Source organism: Pezoporus flaviventris, unplaced genomic scaffold, assembly GCF_033815535.1.
Source record: "Pezoporus flaviventris isolate CSIRO_AGI_PZ_B2104156 unplaced genomic scaffold, CSIRO_AGI_Pfla_v1 ptg000025l, whole genome shotgun sequence".
Classification (NCBI taxonomy): domain Eukaryota; kingdom Metazoa; phylum Chordata; class Aves; order Psittaciformes; family Psittacidae; genus Pezoporus; species Pezoporus flaviventris.
Genome location: NW_026892573.1, coordinates 15,525,437 through 15,547,247, shown reverse-complemented (window position 1 = coordinate 15,547,247; position 21,811 = coordinate 15,525,437). Strand labels below are relative to the sequence as shown.

Sequence of the window (21,811 nt, the reverse complement as noted above, 5' to 3'; positions counted from 1 at the left end):
GTTTTTGAGATCGGGGGTTTTGTGTGTGTGTTTTTTTTAAACAAACAGAAAAGGGCTAGCGGTGGTGTCTCCGTTGCTTTTAAAGGCAGTGTGAGGAGGCTCTAACACCTTTTCTCACTGCTACAGGACCTTGCTGGCCTTTGCAGATTCCAAAACAGTAACCTGTAGTGGCTGCATATCTACTTGTATTCCTTAACCTTTTTACTGACTTTAAACATCACTGTTTGTGGTCTCTGTATGCGATAACTGTTCAGTGGAAAATGTAGATTTCAGATATTTCTGCAAAAACATCAGAAATTTCTTAATCATAAGAAAACCAGGAAAGAACATTAATTTTATGGCTACACATACTGATAACATCTCTGTTTCTGAACCTGTTAAAACCCAGTGTGTTCTGTGGGTGCTCAGAGTCCTTGTATAAAGAGATCTGAAGTACTAGCTGCTCTTGAGGTACTAGAGAATTGAAGTTGGACTTGCAGCCTTGCTGTCTTAAAGAAGTCACACTGGCTACACTAGCTTTGGTTGCAGTTTTTGTAGCTTGCGCAGTACTTGTGTAATGGCATTTATGAAACCTGATTTTTTTTTTTTTTTTCCTCCTCCCCAAGGCTCTTTGCTTTATTGTGGAATTATCCACTGTCTAAATGCAAGTTCAAATTGGAAGTATACTAGCAGCTGGGGATGTCTACTCGGATGAGGTAAATGGTGTGTTGTGCAGAAGTAACAATCTGCATGTCTTCTGCCAGTCTGCTGCCGTGAGCGATCTTAGATTAGATTAGCTCCAATGATTTGAGGTAAAAATGCTGGGCATGTCTTAGGGGAAGAGGAGCTGACAGTCTTAAACATTTGAAATATAACAAAAGGGCCCATGCTAACAGGATGTCAAATCTCATTCAAAATTCTCATTTTGAAGCTGCGTAAGCCTGTGTTTGATCAATATATAATTGGCTCTCTTTTATGTTTGCTTGAAGTATTAACGAAGCAAGCCAGCAGTTTGTTTTATAATTTCATACTCAGAATTGTGGATTCTCACTTCATGTAGATGATGGTAATCAGTTCACCCTCCTCTGTTAATTTAAGTCTTGGAAATGTTCCTTAAGGTTTAATACATAAAAACTCCTAAGTTTGTTCAAGTAAGGTGATGAAGCTGAGGCAGGACCGTCAAAATACTTGAGCTTGTTTCTGGTATCCTTCCACTGTAAGGCAGTCTTGAGATTAGAAAGGGCTGTCTTACATGGAGGGGATAAAGTTTCAGGCTCCATCCCACCAGTACTCCAACTCTCATGCTGCTCTGCCCCCCCGCCCCCGCTGTCCCCATCTTTTCTTTGCAGTTTTGGCAAGTAATGCTGCATGTTACTGCTACATGCTGGCTGGTAGCCATTCGGGAGGGTTTTGTGTTCTGGCTGGGTAGCCTGCTGTTCTCTCTTGTCTCCTCTGAAGCTCAACAAATGGTTGCTGGGACCTTGTCAAGCCCCCATAATAGCACATTTGGGATTACAGCATAGCTTTATTCATAGCTACAATTTTTTGTTTGATACAAGGCCACTCGTGAACTAGTTATTAACTTTTGTGTATTGTAGGCTTCCCATTTGAGAAGTGACTATTTGATGAAATACTTTCAAATACAGTACAGAAGCATGTGAAATCCTTACCTTATGTAGGAAAGGTACTGGATAGACAACTGAATATTCTTTCTACAGAGAATTCTGCTGATGTTGCTCTATTGCTTGTGTTCTGCATACCCTAATGAAAGACTGACTTAAGCATACGGAGGTTGCTAAAGAGTCCTCGTAAAATTGTATGCAACACTTGAGCAAAACTGCTATTGAGGTAACGGTTTCTATTCAACTGCATCTTAACTACCTTGAGAGTTAAGTGGTAGTATGGCAAAGCATATTGTGTAATCAGTTTAGAATTTGCAGGAAAAGAACTATAAGCCAGGATTAAAGCTGCAGATATTTTCTTTAAAGGACAAAATGTTCAAGAGAACATAGTTATTTTCTTAACTACAGATGATAGCCTAAACATCCAAAATTAAAATCATCCTTATAAAAATGCACATTTTGCGAACAGGGAAGAACATAACTAAAGGTCACTGCAACAATCTGCCTGTTTTTCAGAAAGCTCTGTGCTGTGTGCTTGTAACACCTTGCATACAAGATGTTGACATTTGAATAAAGGACACTTGAGAGTTGCACTAAAAAAGAAGACTTAATTCATTACTGTCTGTGTAAATAATATGTGCAACTGAGAACTTGGAATACAAAAGGATCTGAATGGCAGCAAACCCTTATTCCACTTTGTGTTTCCGGCCAAGATGTGTTTTCTGGGAGAGGCGTAGCCTTTACCCTGAGATGCGGGAGCATTAACTGCAGGTGTACTTTCAATTACAGTTTGCATGCAGACACTGGATAATCTCACAATGGACCCTTGGAAAGTCAGGTTTCACCAACCCTGTTGTTCTCATGGAACTACTGTGCAAGGTACTGGAGCATAACAAAAGCAACTGGAGTAAGATCTGCCTGGGTGGACTTCAAGACAGCAAGGCAGCATATTTGTCACTGAGCGTAATTTGAATCTTATCTTTTTGTACGTGAACTGCTTGGTGTTCAAACTCCCTCTTTTCTTTTTGGTGAATGTCAATCCTGTCTAAGTAGAGTTGAACAAAACACCCCCTCACAAGTAAATGTGCTAACAGTGCTATCGCTGTTATGTTAGTTCAATTTTATAAAAGCTCAACTGGAAGCTTATATGATTCTGCCAGATGAGTGTCAGGTACCAAAGGACTCAAAAGAAGGGAAAAAAAGAATAGCTATGGCAGCACTGAAGACGCTATAGATAGAATTCCAGGCACAAATATAGGGGGAGAAGAAATAGCATTAGGACTACGTTTCTGTCTGCCTGGCTAGTTTGCCTATGCTGTGTGAGATCAGTGAATCTACAAAGCAGAAAATACAGTAAGTAATGCCTCATTAGCCTTACTTCATTTAGAGGGATGCTCTGTCAGGAAGAGATGCCAAGACAAAATTGGACTGTGAGTAGCAACTTACTGAAACAGCTAGTCAGGGCACCCACAGTGGAGAATCCATGCGGGACTTGGCATGCAGTAGGATGAAAGAGCAGATTCAAACTTTTCCTACTGAGGGCTGTGACAAATATGGTGTGTTCTTTGCTCCTGGAGGGATGCTGAATCTACACAAGGTTAAGAAGACTGCTTCAAGTACCACTTCAGTTAAAAAAGAGAATGGGAGGTGATGATGGGAGGAGATGACTTCTTAAAACTGAAAGGGCCAAGAAAGTAAATGTTGCAAGCTGCTTAAGAACCATTTTTGAAGCTCTGCTAGACTCTGATTAGGTATCACTCTGCAAAGCACACTGTAAAACCATAAATTACTAAAATCTGTCATGGTAAAATAGTAAAGGAAGCCTTTCAGAGTGGGGCTTCCTTTGAAAAAGACTCCTTTCAAAAATGGATTCTTCTATGAATGATGAATCTCAAAATACACAGGTTAATGATGGTAGGCTAAATGTAAAACTGTGGTGTGACATTCTCCCTCTCAACCTTCTGCCCATATTAGTCTCAAACACACATAAACAAGCTCCTCCCACCCTGAGAAACTACTTGAGAAGGGCATGAAATTCATCTTTCTTTTCGTATCTCTTTTCCAGTGCACCAGTAGCACAGTCTGTAGAACCAGGGCACCACTAACCTATTAAGTGTTTAGAAAAGATGAAATGACAGCGAGAGTAAAGCTTTGAATTTGTCTGTGTGTTATGGTAGAACTTAAAAAATTGGAGATGAAGGAATGCCTTAGGGGATCTGTCTCAAATTGAGTGTTTTGAGAAGGGGCTACTTGAACAAACTCAAGAGCAGTTGTCAAGCTGAGATGTGTTTGTACATCTGGAGGAGTTCAAGAATGAAATGAATTGCAACCCAGACAGTATAACCCATTGCTTTAAGTTGTCCTAGCCTTAGAAGGGTGGAAAGGGGCATTGGTGAGATGTTTTTTAAAGAACTTTTTGGAAGAGTAGGAACTACTAACTAGTATGCTAAACCAAGAGCCAAGAGAGTGGACATGTAAGATGCTGAGGTGGAGTGACAACAGTCTTACAAAATACCTTCATTCTATTAAAATCCTTTGACAAAGTTAACATACAGGTTAAGGCTACATAGTATATGTAATCTGTCTGGAGTTCCAAATGGCATTCTGTAAAGTCCTCTACTAAAGACTTAAGCTGATCCTAGAGATGGTCCTTCTTTGGATAGAGAAACTGGTTGGAGATGGCAATTAATGGTGAAAGGTCATTAGTGGTATCTCTTGGGAATGTGTGCTGCTCAAAAGTTTTGTTTGGAAATCACTTGTCATCAATAGCTGGGAGACAGCTTTGCTGATGAGGGTGTTACTTGGGATAGTGAAGGCAAGGAGTGATTGTGAAAGTTTGGCTCTTAGTATCACAAAGTCCTTCTCCAGTAAGATACCATACTCATTGATGTGATGTGCTTGAGGAAAATGGTTCTTTACTCACACAGTGGTAGCCTCTGAATTTATTATTATTTAAGAAAAAGATTTTTGAGTTTATAAGAACAGTTTTTGTGAAAGTGCCAGCTCAGTGCAAGTAATTGCTGAAAAGCAGAAAGAATCACAGGACTCACTAGCAGTAGAGTGGAGCGCAAGCATGGTGTCATTGTTGCTGTAAATCCTATTTTCAGTATTGTATGCACTTCTAATCCGTTTGTTCCAGGCAGGTTATAATAGACCTAAGGAGGGCCAACAAGGATACTTGAATATGGAGCAGTGTCTGTATGAAAACTTCAGTCGTTCCCATAGACAAAGACTCTTCTGTCTGAGAGCGAGGGGCAGGGAGAGTCTCTAAAATCCCGAGTGTCATTGAGAAGATAGGACAGTCATTCAGTGACTGGATACCTTTATGAAAGAAAAAATCTATTAAGTGCTATGAAATAAGAAAATGTCACCTGTGACTCTGTAGCTCTGTCAGTAGTATGTGACTTAAAAAGCTTCTCACCATGAGTTGCTTTTAAAGCAGCAAATAGTGAATGAAATTTCACAGATTTGACTTCTGAAGAAAAAAGTGCCAAAAATAAGTTACCCAATGAGACTGTGGTTTTCTGAAGTTTAGGTCAGTACTTCAGCACTGTGTTGTTTGCTTTTCAGAACAGATGCTTTGAAATGCTGTATTGTCTTTATGCAACCTCTAGTTTGTTGAGTCATACAAATATTCAAGGGACCTCAGAACAGTCTGAGAAGAGACAAGTGTAAATGAAGTACAGCAGTCTTTTCCTTTATAGCAAATTTGCATAGGTATCTCTAGGATTTATATAAAAGTACTGTTAAGACTGCCATGTCCTTTAATAAAACAGCATGGGGCTTTGGGTCCAGGATAGGGTATTGCTCCCCATCAGCTAGTCTCATAGGAATCCTCATATTTGTGTGGGTTTAAAACTTATTTTTTGGGCTGGCTGTCAAATCAGTTTTGTGGGAGAAGGGAGGGTAAGGTACTTCATCAAATCCCAGGGGTTTGCTTTTGTGCAACTTCTGTGCTGGGGTTAATTGCAGGGCTAGGTGTGGGTGTTGGCTTTGTTTTAATTTTATTCATTTTAATTAGGGCCAGCCTCACTTCCTGTGGTTTTCAACACCACCAGAAAGGAGGGAGTGAAGTGAGTGGCATCTGGCTTTTTCGCCTTCATCTTTGTCATCTCTACCTATTCCTTCATTACCTTTTGCTCTTACCACATATTTTAGTGCTGGTTTCTATACTCCTGGTATCCCAGTGTAGCCTAACAGAATTTGTTAACCCAGGAAAAAAAAAGTGTGTAACTTTTTGCCAAATGCAGGAGGTGAATCATGTCATGGAGGAGTGTGGCACAGATTGGAGCTGATGTAAGGGGAGGGATTTTCTGGCTGGAAGCAGTAAGGCAGAGATGTCAAGAGAAGGCTTTTGACAGCAGCAAATTCTTAGATCAGAAGAACCGCATGTACAGTATATCATTGAGTTTACTTGATTGCATTGAACTTCTTGCCAAACTACATGTTGTGGTGAAAGGTGTTAATTTAAAAAAAGAGGCACAAAGAGCAAAAGGAATAAAGTGAGTCAGTAATTGCCATTCACCACATTGTCTCAGAAGCCTTAGTGTTTATTGGCTTGCAGTTGATGGTTTTTCCTCCAGCTGTGGAAATTACCTTTTCTTTACCCACAAAATGGTCTTATTACTGAAGGATTTGTTTTGAAGTAGAAAATATTCTTAGCGTAAGCCTTGCTGTCTGATCAGAATAATGATGCTGTTCTGGTACTGCAGTCTTGCCGTGTCCTGCAAGTATTCTGGGGATGGGAAAAGTATGAATGCCTGAGCTAGACCCTTAATAAACTCAGATCTGTTAGCATCTTCCCCTGCAGTAATTTATTTGCATTAGCATTTTTGTGAGTAATACAACTTTATTTTCTTGTAAGTCTAGATCTGAGTCCATGAAATGTGCTTCAGTCACAAACTGTGTTCCTTCTCCTTTTCTGTCCTTCTGTAAAAGGGTTTTTTTTCTTGTCTTAAAGCACACTGTATCTAAAGTTTGCATGTTAAAATGTTAGCAAGATTTAGTCATTCTTTCAGGATAAAATGTATGTTTCTGAGGAGGGGGCTAATAGCAACAGGAACAGAACTTGGCTTTTTCTTCCTGCTTCTGAATATGTTGGCTTTTACCTGTTTGGCTTTTTGTGCATCATGTGCATGTCTTCAAAGGGGAAATAACTCCTAACCATAGAAATTAGTTGAAATGTTACCTTAGAGATGTCTTTATTTTTCTAGGTTGTTTAGTATTTATGCTTAAATATCTTTTTATTAGTCCTTTAAGTTAATCTTTTAGATTTAAATTTCTAGTTCAGTTAGAAATGGACAAACTTTAAGCTAATTGCTGCTTGGCATTTAGACAGCAATATATTGTTATCTTTCTGGAAGGCAAAGAGAACAGCAGGGTAATTCAAATGAAATCTGAAGTTTCTGTCAATTTCTGTGAGTTTTGCAGTTTATTTAAATTTAATGCTGTGACTATGCAGACACTTCCTAATGTTCACCAAAACTTAGTGTGATCACACTACGTGTTGATTGAAACTTGGATGGAGATAAATTAGCTGTAATTTATGGCACATCCTTGTAAAATTAAAGGCTCTACTGATTAATTGGAGTGGTTGCTCTGCATTCTATGAAAAGGTTTATCCAGCTGTTTTTGACAGTTGACTCCAGCGGATCTTTAGGAAGTGAAGCAAGATTAGGGCAAACATGCAGTGGTGCTTTCCTACTAACAAGTTTCCGCTTTGTCTGGTATCCAGAACTACTGTTTTAAGGTGAAATTAAGATTTGAGGTTCTGGATTTCCACTGTATTGTTAACTTGTAGTTGTTCGTGCATTGCTTAAACACAAAGGAGGAGGAACCTAAGGAGATAAAGGATGTGATGCTTCCATGCATTTTTTGATTCATATTTTTCTTGCTTATCTTAAATTCAAAGATAAGAGAAGTAGTAGATAATACTACTGTAGAAACATGGAAACAGTCTGAAATTTCGCCTTTGAGGGTGAGCACTGTTACAAGTGTCTGAAACTGTAAAGCATGTTCTGATGCCAGCAGCCCCATTAGAAAGGGTGCGAGGTGCTGTTTCTAGTGGCAAGCACGAATATGTAAGAAGCCATGCTACTTTATGAACTGTAGTTATCCATATCTTCAGATTAATTATTGCCAACTGTTCTTTATTCTCTTCAGCTCTTCCTGGGAAGTCTTTGCAGGTATCTTTGTAGAGGAGAGAATAGTTGGGGACTATTCTTTCTTAGCTGAAATCTTTGGCAAAGTAGCTAGAACTCCCAGCTTTTCTGACTGAGTTGCATTATTCATGATCCTTTCTCATTTATTAATCCATAAGAGGCTTTCATGACAGAATCTGGGGTTTTATCTGATTTTTGGCAGATTTCTTCCACGAAAGGAACAAGCTAAAATCTATGATGGGATAAACTTTAAGCTGATTGTAAATACATTTAAATACTCTGGGCTTGAATAAATCTGAACTTTTACAAATAGTTGTGCTTTGGCTGTGTAGCAGGCTGTTTATAATAGAGAAGATGTTAACCTGTTTTCTGTAGGATTAACACATGTTACTGGACTACATTTTTTGAAATGCTTTTAAGCTCAGTCAAATGAAGGAGCAGTAATTTGTGCTAATGTTTATTTTCTGTTCTTGCTTCATCCAATTTCTTTTAGCCAGTATAACTGAAATGTCTTTTGTTTGCTAACAAAACCCACAACAAGTGGCCCTTGGAAAATTAAGTATTTTTGAGAATAATCTCATTTTGGAAATGATGTGTGTATATATGTATATATAAAATGCATAGAGCATCCATAAAATATCTTTCAAGTGACCCTAAAGAGCTATAAGTGAAAGCTATAATTCTGGGGTTTGTTGTTTATATATTTTGAAAAAGCCTTTGAAATTTTTCTGTAGCTGTGGTGAGTTTTTGCAGTGAACAGAATTATTTCTTCAGTAGATGCAGCATTTACCTGCAGCTTTCTGGGAAAGGTGAGTGTACTGCATCAAGTGGACATGGAAAAAAAGTTCTAGTTGGAAGATAAACTTACTTGATCCTGAATGTGGGCAGAAACTGCTGTGCTTCTGCTATGACTGCTCTCTGCATTTAGATGAGTCCTGTGCTCATCTGGTATTTGGCAATCCATTTCATTCATGTGGCAGACAGCATACCAGACAAAAAAGTGGAATTACTTTTCTACTCTGAGGAAGCTTGTCTCTTTGTCCGGGGAGCTAGGGACCAGGTTAGGAAAGCTAAGGCCCAGTTAGAATTAAACTTAGCTAAAGGTATTAAAGATAACAGGAAGGGATTCTACAGGTACATAGCAAATAAAAAACAGACTAGGGAGAACGTAGGCCCCCTCAGGAAGCTCTCAGGAGAACTGGCTACACAGGATTTGGAGAAGGCTGAGGTTCTGAATGACTTCTTTGCCTCAGTCTTCACTGGCAAAGGCTCTGACCAAACCACCCAAGTCTTGGAAGGCAGACGCAGGGGCTGTGAGAATGAAGACCTTGGGCCCACTGTAGGAGAGGAACTGGTTCGAGACCATCTTAAAAATCTGAATGTGCACAAGTCCATGGGTCCCGATGAGATCCACCCGCGGGTCCTGAAGGAGCTGGCAAGTGAAGTTGCTAAGCCACTGGCCATCATAGTTGAGAAATCATGGCAGTCAGGTGAAGTTCCCGATGACTGGAAAGAGGGAAATATAACCCCCATTTTCAAGAAGGGGAAAATGGATGACCCGGGGAATTACAGACCAGTCAGTCTCACCTCTGTGCCTGGCAAAATCTTGGAGCAGATTCTCCTGGAAGGCATGCTAAGGCACATGAAAAACAACAACGTGCTTGGTGACAGCCAGCATGGCTTCACTAAGGGGAAATCCTGCCTGGCCAATTTGGTGGCCTTCTATGATGGGGCTACAGAACTGATGGACAGGGGTAGAGCAGTTGGTGTCATCTACCTGAACTTGTGTAAAGCGTTCAACACTGTCCCACACGACATCCTTGTCTCTAAATTGGAGAGACATCAGTTTGATGGATGGACCACCGTACCCTGGGCTGCATCAAAAGGAGTGTGACCAGCAGGTCGAAGGAGGTGATCCTGCCCCTCTACTCTGCTCTCGTGAGACCTCACCTGCAGTATTGTGTGCGGTTCTGGTGTCCTCAACATAAAAAGGACATGGAACTGTTGGAACAAGTCCAGAGGAGGCCTCGAGGATGATCAGGGGACTGGAGCACCTCCTGTATGAAGACAGGCTGAGAAAGTTGGTGCTGTTCAGCCTGGGGAAGAGAAGGCTGCATGGAGACCTCATAGCAGCCTTCCAGTATCTGAAGGGGGCCTATAGGGATGCTGGGGAGGGACTCTTCATTAGGGACTGTAGTGATAGGACAAGGGTTAACGGGTTAAAACTTCAACAGGGGAAGTTTAGGTTGGATATAAGGAGGAAATTCTTTCCTGTTAGGGTGATGAGGCACTGGAATGGGTTGCCCAGGGAGGTTGTGAATGCTCCATCCCTGGCAGTGTTCAAGGCCAGGTTGGACAGAGCCTTGGGTGATATGGTTTAGTGTGAGGTGTCCCTGCCCATGTCAGGGGGGTTGGAACTTGATGATCTTAAGGTCCTTTCCAACCCTAACTATTCTATGATTCTATGATTCTATGTGAAAATGAGCCTTGGCTCCAGTGCAAAGGACAGGAGTGTGCATGGGGATGAAGACGGGGTTCTTTTAAGCAGCAAACGCTTGTACAATAGCCTGCTTGGAGCCCTAACTTCATTGTTAGTTTTCAGTTCTTTTTTCTTCTTCGTTTTTATTATCAGAATAATTGTAAAAGATTTAAATGTATGAATTACTCAGCAGGTTTTGTAATAATGGAATGACAAAAAGACGAAGTGGTTATCATTGCATCACTGTTAACTCAGAATCTTTTTAGGGACTGATTCATAAGATTCTGCTCTCTAGGTTTATCTCGAGGTACAGGGTCAGTGATGGTCTTTAACTGTGTATAGCCTGCATGCGCACACACATACTTTGTGTATTAATTAGTTTGACAGAATGTTTGATCTAAAATATGCTTTCTGTGAAGTCAGATGCTTATAATGTAATTTCTCAGCCTTTGTACCAAGCTGCCAGTACCATTTTTTCCTGTACAGTTTTCTGCTGATGCATATCATCTTTGCAGTTTGGCTGTTACGCTCTATCCTCACAGAGGTGTTACATCTCACTCTGTCCAGCTTTGTACCTTTAAATGTATGCATTGTTAACCAGTGGGTTTCAGACATTGAAATGTTTTAGAACTTGAAACTTTCTTCAGTCTCAGCCAGTTGGACTGTGACTATAAACCTGGGTAGACTTTGATGCGTTCTTCAGTTATAAAGGCTGTATGTCTTGTACTTGCTAAGGTTAATGCTCGGAGGCAGCTTAGTCGCACACAGCTGCTTTCTCCCTGCAGTGGGACGTGAGAGAGAATCAGAAGTGTAGAAGTGCAAAAACTCGTGTTGAGATAAATATAGTTTAATTGGTAAAGCAAAAGCTGTGCATACAAGCAAAACAGAATAAAGAATTAATTTGCCACTTCCCATCAGCAGGCAGGCAGGTGTTCAGCCATCTGCAGGAAAGCAGGGCTCTGTCACATGTGATGGTTATTGGGAAGACAAACACTGTAACTCCAAATGCCCACCCCTTGTCCTTCTCACAGCTTTTATTGCTGGGAATGACATTCCACGATCTGGAATATTCCTTTGAACAGTTGGGATCAGCTGTCCTGGCTGTGTTGCCTCCCAGCTTCTTATGCACCCTGAGCCCACTCACTGGTGGGGCAGTCTGAAGAGCAGGAAAGACTTTGATGCAGTGTAAGCAGTGCTCTGCAATAATGTGGATGTGTTAGGAGCATGGGTTTGGTCGCAAACCCAAAACAGCCCCATACGAACTACACCATCCCAGCCAAAACCAGTACAGTGCTGTAGTATCCACCTTTAGAATACACTGATCTTGTCCAGGTGCAGTGGTCTTTGTGACATAAATCAACTTACTTGAGGAAGGAAAGGGTTTTTGTTAGGTCTCTGTGGTTTTCTGTGTGTAAGAACAAAGAACTTCAGAAGTTCGTGGAATTTACATGAAAGCCACCGAAATCAAATAGGTAGAATGAATTGTTGATTAGTGTGGCATCCATACAAATTGTCTACAGGTTATACTAAGGTCTGGAGATTCAGATACCAGTATTTACGCTATTGAGGAAACACAATTCTGAAGTCTTGTTCTTTTTCACAAAAATGTAACCTTTAGGTTTCTTTTTTAAACTGCTTATGTATAGACAGTATCTGTGCATTGCCTGAACTTTACAAGGAGCCATAAAATGGTTTACTTTTCTGAGAGTTACCACTGCAGACACTGGAAACACTTGAACAAATCCTAAATATTGAATGAATGAAAATTACTGTTCCAGAGATGACAAGAAGAAAATCCAGACACAAAGAGATGGAATTCCAAGTTATGTCCTTGCACTGATCTAAATTAAATTAAAAGGAAATAGTTTAAATCTCTCTATAGTAAAAGGTCCTCAAAGTTATGTATGTAACCAGAATTGCCCTGTTTCTTTCCTAGCTAAGTTTTGGCAATGTTGCTAGACATGGAAAGCGGTGTTAGGAATAAGCTGTGAAACTCCTCACAGTCTCAGATGAATCATAAACAGTGTAGTTTATTGTACAGTTTCTCTTTTTGCCACTTGTGACCTCTGCCTCGCATCACTTTACTTGGCACCTCCAAGAAGAGTCTGCCTCCTTCCCTGTACCCCTCATTAGGTAACTGAAGGCAGTGATAGGATCCTTCCATGGCCTTCAGGAAGGCTGAGCAAACCTGGCTTTCTCAGCCTCTCCTTATGGGTCATGTACTTTGGACTCCTGCTGCTCTGTTGGACTTGCTTATTATGTCAGTGTCTGTCTCCTACTGGAAAGCCTAAAACTGAATGGGGAGATCCCATGTGTGGCTTCATACTGCTGCATGTAGGGGAATAATCGCCTCTTTTCATGTGCTGGGTGCGCTATTGCTAATACAGCCCAGGATGTGGCTGGCTGCCTTTGCTACAGGAGCACATTGCTGTGTCATGTTCCACTTGGCTATCAGGACTCACAGGTCTTGCTCTGTAAAGCTGCTTTTGACTCACTTGGCAACGTGTCCAGTTGTGTGCAGTTATTCCAGACTAGAGGTAGGTCTTTTTGCTTGTCTTACAGCTTTCTCAGGTTCTTGTCTGCCCACTTTTCCTGTCTATTGAGGTCTGTCCAAATGGCGGCTCAGTTCCTCTGTGCATGAACCCATTGTCCCCCAGTTTGGCATCATCGGTTGGATTTGCTGAGGATGCCTTCCTTCCTGTTGTCCATTTGTTAATGAAGATGTTATATCAGCCCCAGTGTCTGCCCCCAAGGGATGCACTAGTAACTGGCAGCCTGTTGGATTTGTACCATTGATCACAACCAATCATGTCTGGCATTCCAATTGATTTTTTTGTCTGTTCTGTAGTTCAGCTGTCCAAGCTCTCTAATTTGGCTATGAGTGTACTATGAAATCATGTCACAAGCTTTGCTGAGGCCAAGGTAGCATGCAGTGCTTTTCTGTTGTCCATAGAGCAGGTTCTCTCATTGTTTAGGACAAAAAGATTGATAAAGCACAGCTCATCCTTGGAAAAACCTTGCCAGCTGTTCCCAGTCACTTTTTTTCCTTCACAGGTCTGAAAACAGCTTCTCAGGAGGGTTTGCTGCATGACCTTTTCGAGGACTTGAGGTTATTCTGGTTAGCCTATAATATTGAGCATTTTTGCCCTTCTTACAGGATCGTGATATTTGCCCTTATGTAATTGTCAGGGGTCTGCCATGATCACCATGACCTTTCACAGATGGTAGAATGGCTTTGCCATGATATTTACCAGCTCCGTTAAGCGCCCTTGAATGCAGCCACCTGGTCACATGGACTTGTCTGTGTGTCCAGTTAGTTGAAGTCGTCCCTAATTTGTTTTTCCTCTACTTCCTTTCATTAGCGTTGGGAATGTGGTAGCTGGGCGACTGGACTGTGATATCAAAACCAATGCCAAAAAGGCATTGAGAGCCCTGGCCTCTTTTGTGTCCTTTGTCACTTGGTTCTTGACCACACCTATTTTCTGCGATGGTAGTTAATAGGTACAAAATGCAAAAGTAAATAGGACTCCTGGTGTAATTATCTTATTCTGGCAGGACTGTTTGGTGCCAGGCATGTGGTGTTTGAAGAGGAAACTGAGGTAATTATTTTCTTTCAAGTCATCATTTGAACGGGTGCTAGTCTGCCTGCATCTTGCCATAGTTTCAGAAAATGATGTATTATTTTGGTGTGTATTATATTAGTTGTTTGCTGTGTATGCAGCATTTACAGTTAGTATAAACATATATAATACTTCCACTTCAAAAATTGCATTTGTGTATTCATATGCTTCTAAAGAGCTGCTGCTTCTAATAGACTTCACTGGCTGTTACGTGTGAGTAGGGTGAATTTTCATTTACTTAAAAATATGATTTAAAAACAAAAGCAGAAAGTAACAGTGCTGTGACTTGGGGAAGGAGGCAGGGGATGATGCCACAAGGTTAAAGTGCCAAGTCTCCTAGATGTTATAATTTGCTGTTGTAAGTGTTATATGTTTGTACACTAACCTATAGCAGTGTGTTTGGTTAAGTTCTTCCTACCATCTCAAACCTACATGAGCAGTGTGCCCAGGCATTTGTTATGTTCAAGTTCAGTAAAACAGAGAGGAGGGACAAAGAAAACTAACTGGAATGCCACAACTGGACTCCATGTTGTCTTTCTTTTCATTTGTAGTTTAGATCTTTGCTGTTGAACGCTATTGTTTCTTATGAGTAAACTGTAATAAAACCTCTGATTCATCCATTTCCTTGTTGGAAGCTTTAAAAGGTAATACAGATTTAGTTGTTGGTTTGTTTTTTTGCCTTACCTGGCTCCTTAGCATATGTTAAAGCTGCTGTCCGTATTCTGCTTTTAATAGTGAAGATGTGCTACCGTTTGTACAGTTCAGGGCTTGTAGTTAGTGCTCATCTAGGTGAGTTCAAAGCTAAGGTTCTATTCAGCACAAATTCATTTTCTGCTGCTAAAATCGAAATGCCATTATTTAATGCACTCAGAGAATTTTGAGTTAGTACTGCTGAGGCTGAATCACTTCAGCAGTAGTGTGAGAGTTGTGCTTGCTCAGGATGTGTTGCTTTGGCTACTATTGATGTTAATGGAATTCTCAAGGGTGGAATTAGAAGAACCCACACATGTTTTGTTGGTAGGCTTATCTTGTAATTATCAGGATTTTTATGTTCTTTAGGGAATAAGAACTGTAAACAATTAACAGATTCCTTAGAGTTTTCAGTAGAAGAGATGCTGTGTTTACAGTTCCCTGGGATAATTGTCAGACTGTAGAGCCTATTTCCTGCAGTTGAGTTTTAGATTTCTTTGTTTATAAAGATAAAACTATTCTGAAATTGTGACCAGTGAAATTTGAATTTTTTTTAAACTGTAATGTAAATTTAGAATTTTTACCACCGATCTTTGTGCTTCAGTATTCTGTTATTTTTAGTGCTGAATTGAAGTTTAAACTGATAGTGATCTGAATAAAGGAAATGGTGTAGGGTTGTGTCAGTACATTCCGACAAAATGTGAGATGAAATAACAGTAGGACAGATTTATTTTTTTTAACTGCCTTTTATGTAATGAGCCTCCTTTTTCTTCATGTGTAGGATATTTTCTCCCACTTCCTGAACATACTTAAAGTATCCTTCTAAAAAAGGTTAGAAATACCAGGCATTTTAATACTAAAGCTTTGCAACATGCTCACATTCAGCAGGCATCTGTTCCTACTGCTTTTGATATTAATTTTTTTTTCCAGATAGGCTGAACGTTTCTTAATGGTGCTGTTGTGCTTCCAAATCCAGTAGAACATTAAAAAAATATTTGGAAGTGGCATTATAATAATAGCTTAATTCTCTTAACGATGACATTTTTTGGTTTAGCTTATTCAAGCTGTAAGAACAAAACTAGGCAGTTGCACTCTTTTAGGGTGATTTTGCAAGTATATTCTTGTCATTAAAGTCCAGTGGAAGTGAGGTTGCAGCTACCCATTACTTTTCAAGTTTCAGCCTCTGATGCTCATATTATCCCTCTGAGGAAATGACATTTTTACACAAGGTTATGTTGTTTGTGTGTGACTGCAATAAACCCTGCTACTTCAGCAGCCCTCTACAAGTGAGTTTTCTTACCACACTCACAACTACCTGTTTCTAGTGGGGAGTACTACTGTGTTGAAGATGCCAGCCTATTGAAGTGCAGGAAAGCAAGAATATGTTGGTATGAAAATAAGTTTGCAGATTGGCTGGTTTTTCTAAGCCTGCAGGTAGGTGGAGGGGATGCTGGAGTTACTTAATATCTCATCCCCAGGCAGCAAAGGAAGTGGACAGGTTTTCCCAATGAGACCTCTCTGTTAGAAGGAAGAAATATAGTTGAAATGTGCTCTGTGTCTTACTCTGCCCTTAAAACACCAGCTGCTTATTGGCTGATTTCATTACTTACAGAAAATGCTTCTAATGGGGTTCCCCCTTCCACTCCTTTTTTTTTTTTCCTCTTGTTTGCTTTTTCCTGTCTTGTCATTGACCATCTCTTTATTTCAGACAAGGAAATTGTATCTGAAACTATGGGGAACCCATTCTGGGATGTTTTTTGACTCTAAACAGACTATTGGGAAAATACTTTCAAAAGTTGTGTAAAATAAGCTTTGTGGCTCCTCTTTTGGCTTCATAACACTTGAAAGCTGTTCTCACTCCCTTTAAAAAACTATGCCCCCAGTTCCTGTGGCTTCCAAGGAATTAAGTTTTACTAAAACAAAAGTTGCTTGGCTCAAAGGCAAGTAGGATTTTCCCATTTCTGTTAAGGGAAACAGTGGTACTAATGGGGCATGGGGTAGCCATGGCGTGTTACCTGCATCACTACAGAACAGATGTTGGGGAAGGTTAGGAATTGGTTTATTACTGTATCTCACTCCTGTGTGCACAATTCAGGATTTAAGTCTTGGAAGTCTTTGGTTATTTTTTTCAGGTTCTGGAGGAGAGTGTAGTGTGGTGATAAAAATGTGCTTTATCTCTAAATTTTAATTCATTTTCCTCCTTCTTACCATTCTTATATTTTATCTAAACTGCTTGGGTAGGTCGAGGGCAGGGCAGAGGCTACTTGCTCTCATTTCCTGTGTGCAGCACCTGAGCAGAGCAAAAGAGTGAGCAGCTGATTCCCCACAGCCCAAGCTGTGGACAGAGAAAGGCTGGGCATGGTGTCTCTGGATCTCAACTCTTAACTGCCTTTTAATGTGAGAATGTTAATTTTCAGAGTCTTCCTATTTCAGCCTTTGTTTTAAGGAGACCAAGTGGTATGTTTCTTCTACCACCCTGTTGCATTTCAGCATTAAAGCAATGATGATGAAAGGGTTAACATGCACAACTGAAAGTGTTCTTCATTTTGTTCTAGGAAACAGATAAAATATTTTTTCCTCCCCCCCACAAAATTTCTCCAGAGAAACTCTGCCATCTGGCATGGAAAATTTTTGTCCAGTCTTAATTTGGTGAAAGTTTGACCAATTAAAAATAGTTGGGCAATCTTAAATGCAGAACAAGCTTCACTGTAGGCAGTGCTACCAGAAATGCTTGTAATGATACTGTTTGTACAGTATCATCTCCTGTTACGCTGAGTTCTTCAAATAACTTGAAGTCTAAGTAGATGAGCAGCAGGGCAATGAGAAGAATATTTAGTCTGACCCATTTTGCTCCATATTCTGTTGGTGATAATGCTTGTAACAGTATCAGTTGTGTGGTAGCACTTCTAATGAAATAGGGATCACAAAATCACTGAATGGTTAGGGTTGGAAAGGACCTTAAGATCATCTGGTTCCAACCCCCTTGCCGTGGGCAGGGACGCCTCATGCTAGATCATGTTACCCACGGCTCTGTCCAGCCTGGCCTTGATCACTGCCAGGGACAGGGCATTTACCACTTCCTTGGGCAACCTGTGCCAGTGCCTCACCACCCTCACAGTAAAGAACTTCCTTATATCTAACCTGAACTTCCCCTGTTTATGTTTGAGCCCATTATCCCTTGTCCTTGATCTTTCCAAACACCTCAAAGTAAGATGAGCACATAAGGCAATGAGAATAAGCTCTAATCCAATCCATTTTGTTTCATGTTTGTATCCAGTAAGGGCTGTCAACTGTTGCTAGGTAAGGCAAATAGAAGGTAAAATGATTTTTAACTGAGAGAATTTCCCGTTATCTTTTTCTGTCAGCAGCCCAGAAACTTTATGTGCTGGAAAGCAGATGGGGATTATGTTCAGTAGCTGCTCATGGAGTGCTCCATAACTCTCTTTTCTGACATAAATGTGTGTTATTTGATTTGAAATCCATTTATACTTTGGAACCCATAACATTCTGTCATCATGACTTGCACAGTTTAATTACATGATTAATACCATAATGGTTTCTTGGTCTGGGGCTTTGTGCAACTTGTTTTCCTTTAAGGTGAGAAACGGGGAGTTGTTCCCTGTTCACACCTTTTGTTGTCCATGTACGAGTCTGTGCTCAGCACAAGCTGGGAAGTTTTAAGATTTAGTATAGGAAGCTTTTTAATACCTTTTGTCATTGTGCTCCTGACTTTTTTTCCGTGTTTGCATCAGGTCCTGCAATCAGGTCCTCTCTTCTATCTTGCTAAATCCATGTAATAGCCCTCTTAGTGAAATCTGCTCTTGTGTGCTTAATGTTTCATTGTTCTTCATCAATAAGTGTGTTCAGGTTTTTTTCATTAATCTCCCACTTTTTCCTTCTTCTCCATTTTGGAAGATTATTGCTAACAATAGGTTGTCTTTGAACCCCATGAAAAATCCCTTGTACAGGACCTGATAATTTAAACAGGTAGTGACAAATAGGGGGAAGTGTTTCAGGCAGAAATACAGCAATTCAAAGCCTTGCAAATATTTAGCAAGAGCTGGAAGAAACAAGTGCATATATTTTAAATGCTTATCTATGGTTTTGGTTTATTTGCCTCTAGGATGTTTGAGTTGCATTTTTTCAGGATGGCTCTTCACAGCTGTGGAAACTGGATTCATTAATAATTAACAAGGGTTCTTAGGGAACCTGGAGATTTGGGACTATGTAAGTGCTGTAGATACTGAAGGCAATAAGTGCCGTGTCCCCCAGGAATGCTGTGGATGCCAGCCCATAAGTAGGAAGGACTGGTGCTCCATCACTTAAAAGTTTGAGCTCTTTGAGGCTGAGGGTAGGCAAGAGTTCAATGTCTTCTTTTGCTGAGGTGCATCTCTTCTTTGTTTTGCTTTTGGTCGTCAGTTACTAATTGGCTTGCATTTTAAATAAATGACTGCAGGGTATGTACTGGTTAAAGTATGAGGGGGTGATGGTTATACAAAACAGGCTTTTACTTGCATACCTTTTTAAAGCTGAACAAGCATGTATCTGGATTTTTCAGATATAACAGATACATTGTGGTGATCCCTATCTGTGTAGTGAAATCAAATTTATATGTTAGCTTTACCAAGATAGTGTGGGGAGCTTATGGTTTAGCCAGGTATCCAGACTCTAAACTAGTAAAGAGTCAAAATAAAGTGTCATGCAGAATTTGTATTAACTAGAAACTGTCCTCTGAATGGGAGTGAAAACCTTGCTCTGAATCCATGGTGCAATTTAAATAAAACCACTTCTTTTGTTCTTCCACAGGAAAGATGATAAAGACTATGCTTTAAAGCAGATAGAAGGTACTGGAATTTCTATGTCTGCATGCAGAGAAATAGCAGTAAGTAACATTAGTTCTTTCTACTAGCAAAAAGACTTTTTAAAAGTATTGCTTTGAGTGCATGCTGGGTTTCATTTGCTGAATTGTGTTATTCTATGGATGCTATATTTTTATCATAGAGGTAGAAAATAAGTACAAATGTCTTGGAAGATTTTCCCCACCTGTTACCTTTGCTGTCTAAAAATGTCAATGTTTTTAAGTTACAGTTTACTGCCTGCCTGCCTCGGGGCAGATTAACATTAAATGCAGTAGTTTAAAAACATGATTAGAGTCAGCGACTTTAAAGTCAGATCAAATACATAATTTGCATTAGCACTTCAGTTGTATTCCTAAAGAGATGAGTTCTTATTGGCTTATAATGATCAAAACATTGTAGCTTCTATTTAAGTGAAGACTTCAAACTAAACTGGCATTGTTGCCTCGGAAGCTGTAATACAACCATGAATATATTTCAGACGTTCTCTTAAGTTATTCAGGTTTATATTTATATTCTATGTTGTTAGAAGCTGATGAATGTGGTTATGGTTTGTGACAAGCTTGCAAAGAAACACTGGTAAAACCAGTATTCTGAAATTTAACTGTTGTGTGTTCTTATGTTATATGATGCTTGGGTTTCTGTTTCTTGAAATGCTTCAACTGAAATTGCTTAATAAAAGGAAATGCATGTGTCTTAGGTGTATGGGGGGGGAAGTGAATAGTTTCTTTCCAGACCATATTCCTCAAGAGTATAAAACTATACCTACCCTTATTTTATTGCCTGAAGTGAGTACCAGGCTTTGCTGCTTTGGCAACTTCCAGTCAGCTTTGTGATTTCAAACATGTTAGTCTATGAACTGAGTGAGGTAAAGAAAAAAGAAGCCCAAAAAATATTCTTCAGGAGAACCTCTTCCTATCCATTGATGAAAGCTTAGTCTCCCCGCTATCGTAGACATACGCTCTGAACTAAAGGAGCTGAAAACAGGATCTTATGTTTTGCTTATTTCAACCATTTTGGCAGCAATTTTCCAAATGGAAAGTGGCTTCTTCAGGCTGAATGCTTTTGGGAAATCAGCTGCCATGTCAGGGGGATTTGGGAGTGGTTTTACTTTTTGCAGTGATGTAACTGCAGTTTTGTTCTGCAGCAGAAGCTTGGTTACTGTTAGGGAGGTGCTTCTGCTCTCAATATGACCCTATATCAGTTTCTGTCTACTAAGAGAATCAGTAACTTGGCTGACAGTTAGGAGGGATTTGGCCTCATTGCATGGCTTGAGGAGTGTTGTGTAGTCATTCCTCTTTGGCAGCAGCGTCCCTGGTAGTGATGAAGAGGAGCAAGAAGCAGGGAGGCTTTCTCCTTGCTCTGAGCTGCTGCAGCGTGCGTCCTTTGAAGACAACAGCAGTGCAATGCAGGACTTGTGTGGGACAGAGTTAGTGGGGGGAAGGAGGGGAACATACTGAAGACACCAAAGTTGCCAAGAAGGCAGGCATGGACAGCAGTGGGGGGAGTGGAACCCAAAAGCAGGTATAGGGTGGAAAGAGTGACCTGAAGCAGCATTTCTTGAGCTGTTGCTGACTTTGCTTCTGGTCGTGCTTCCAGACTTGCAACTGCTGATTCTGTGATTGAGTTTTCCTGCAGCTGAATTAATAATTCACCATGGACTTCTAGGGTTTGAATCCCTCTTTCTTAACGTTCTTCTGATGTTGCTCTTCAGAGTTAACAGAAGATTTATTCCCCCCCCCCCCCCCCCCAATATTGATGTTCCCCAAATTGTTAATTTTAAGTCTGTTGAATAGAGTTTCCCCTCCTGTCTATCAGTTAATATTGTAAAAGGGAAAAAGGGAACTCCATTTGGAGATGGACCAAATTAAGGATAGTAGCCATTCTGTTTATACTGATTATGTGAGTATGTGTAATGTATATATGAAAATGCTACTGGGTTAATCAGCAGTGTTGTACCCTAAAATGTCATCTGTACATCTAATTAGTTATATTATTTGTTGTCATGCTTAAAAAGTCAAGGCTGAATCTCAGACTTTGTTACAGGGTGTTCTGGACTACCCCAGTTAATGCATTTTACAAGTATGGTGGTATTAAGAGGAACTAGAGTGAATTGGCTTGCATGAGGTATATCCATTTATGTTTCTCTGGAGAGCTGAAGCTTGTGTATTTCACTCTGACTACCTGGGAAGAGCGTAGTTTGATGTAAATCCCAGGGAAACTCTCTTGTTTTTATAACTCTGGAATGGCTTTTGTCTTGCTTATGATGATTAATCTCAGCTTTGGACTATTGAGTAACCTACATGTTTAAAAATGCAGAAAGACTTATTCAGAAAAATAAAATAATTATTGAAATACATCAGTTACAGGGAAAGGATCGAACTAGGTCAGAGACCTGAGTTGA

General features: G+C 40.1%; 1 protein-coding gene across 6 annotated transcripts in view; it reads left to right on the top strand.

Moving 5' to 3' along the window:
- The window catches only part of CDK8 (cyclin dependent kinase 8), a 74,781-nt gene that overhangs the window by 6,958 nt on the left and 46,012 nt on the right, over positions 1-21,811 (top strand). For 5 of the 6 annotated variants that reach the window (XR_009744167.1, XM_061457609.1, XM_061457610.1 and 2 more), the window contains exon 2: positions 19,358-19,433. The exons of the other annotated variant lie outside the window; for it this stretch is intronic. Coding sequence is in view for 4 of the 5 variants with exons in the window: in XM_061457609.1 (XP_061313593.1) it covers positions 19,358-19,433 (76 nt within the window). In the remaining variant the exon portion in view is untranslated. The remainder of the gene's footprint in view (positions 1-19,357; positions 19,434-21,811) is intronic. 6 annotated transcript variants of the gene reach the window in all.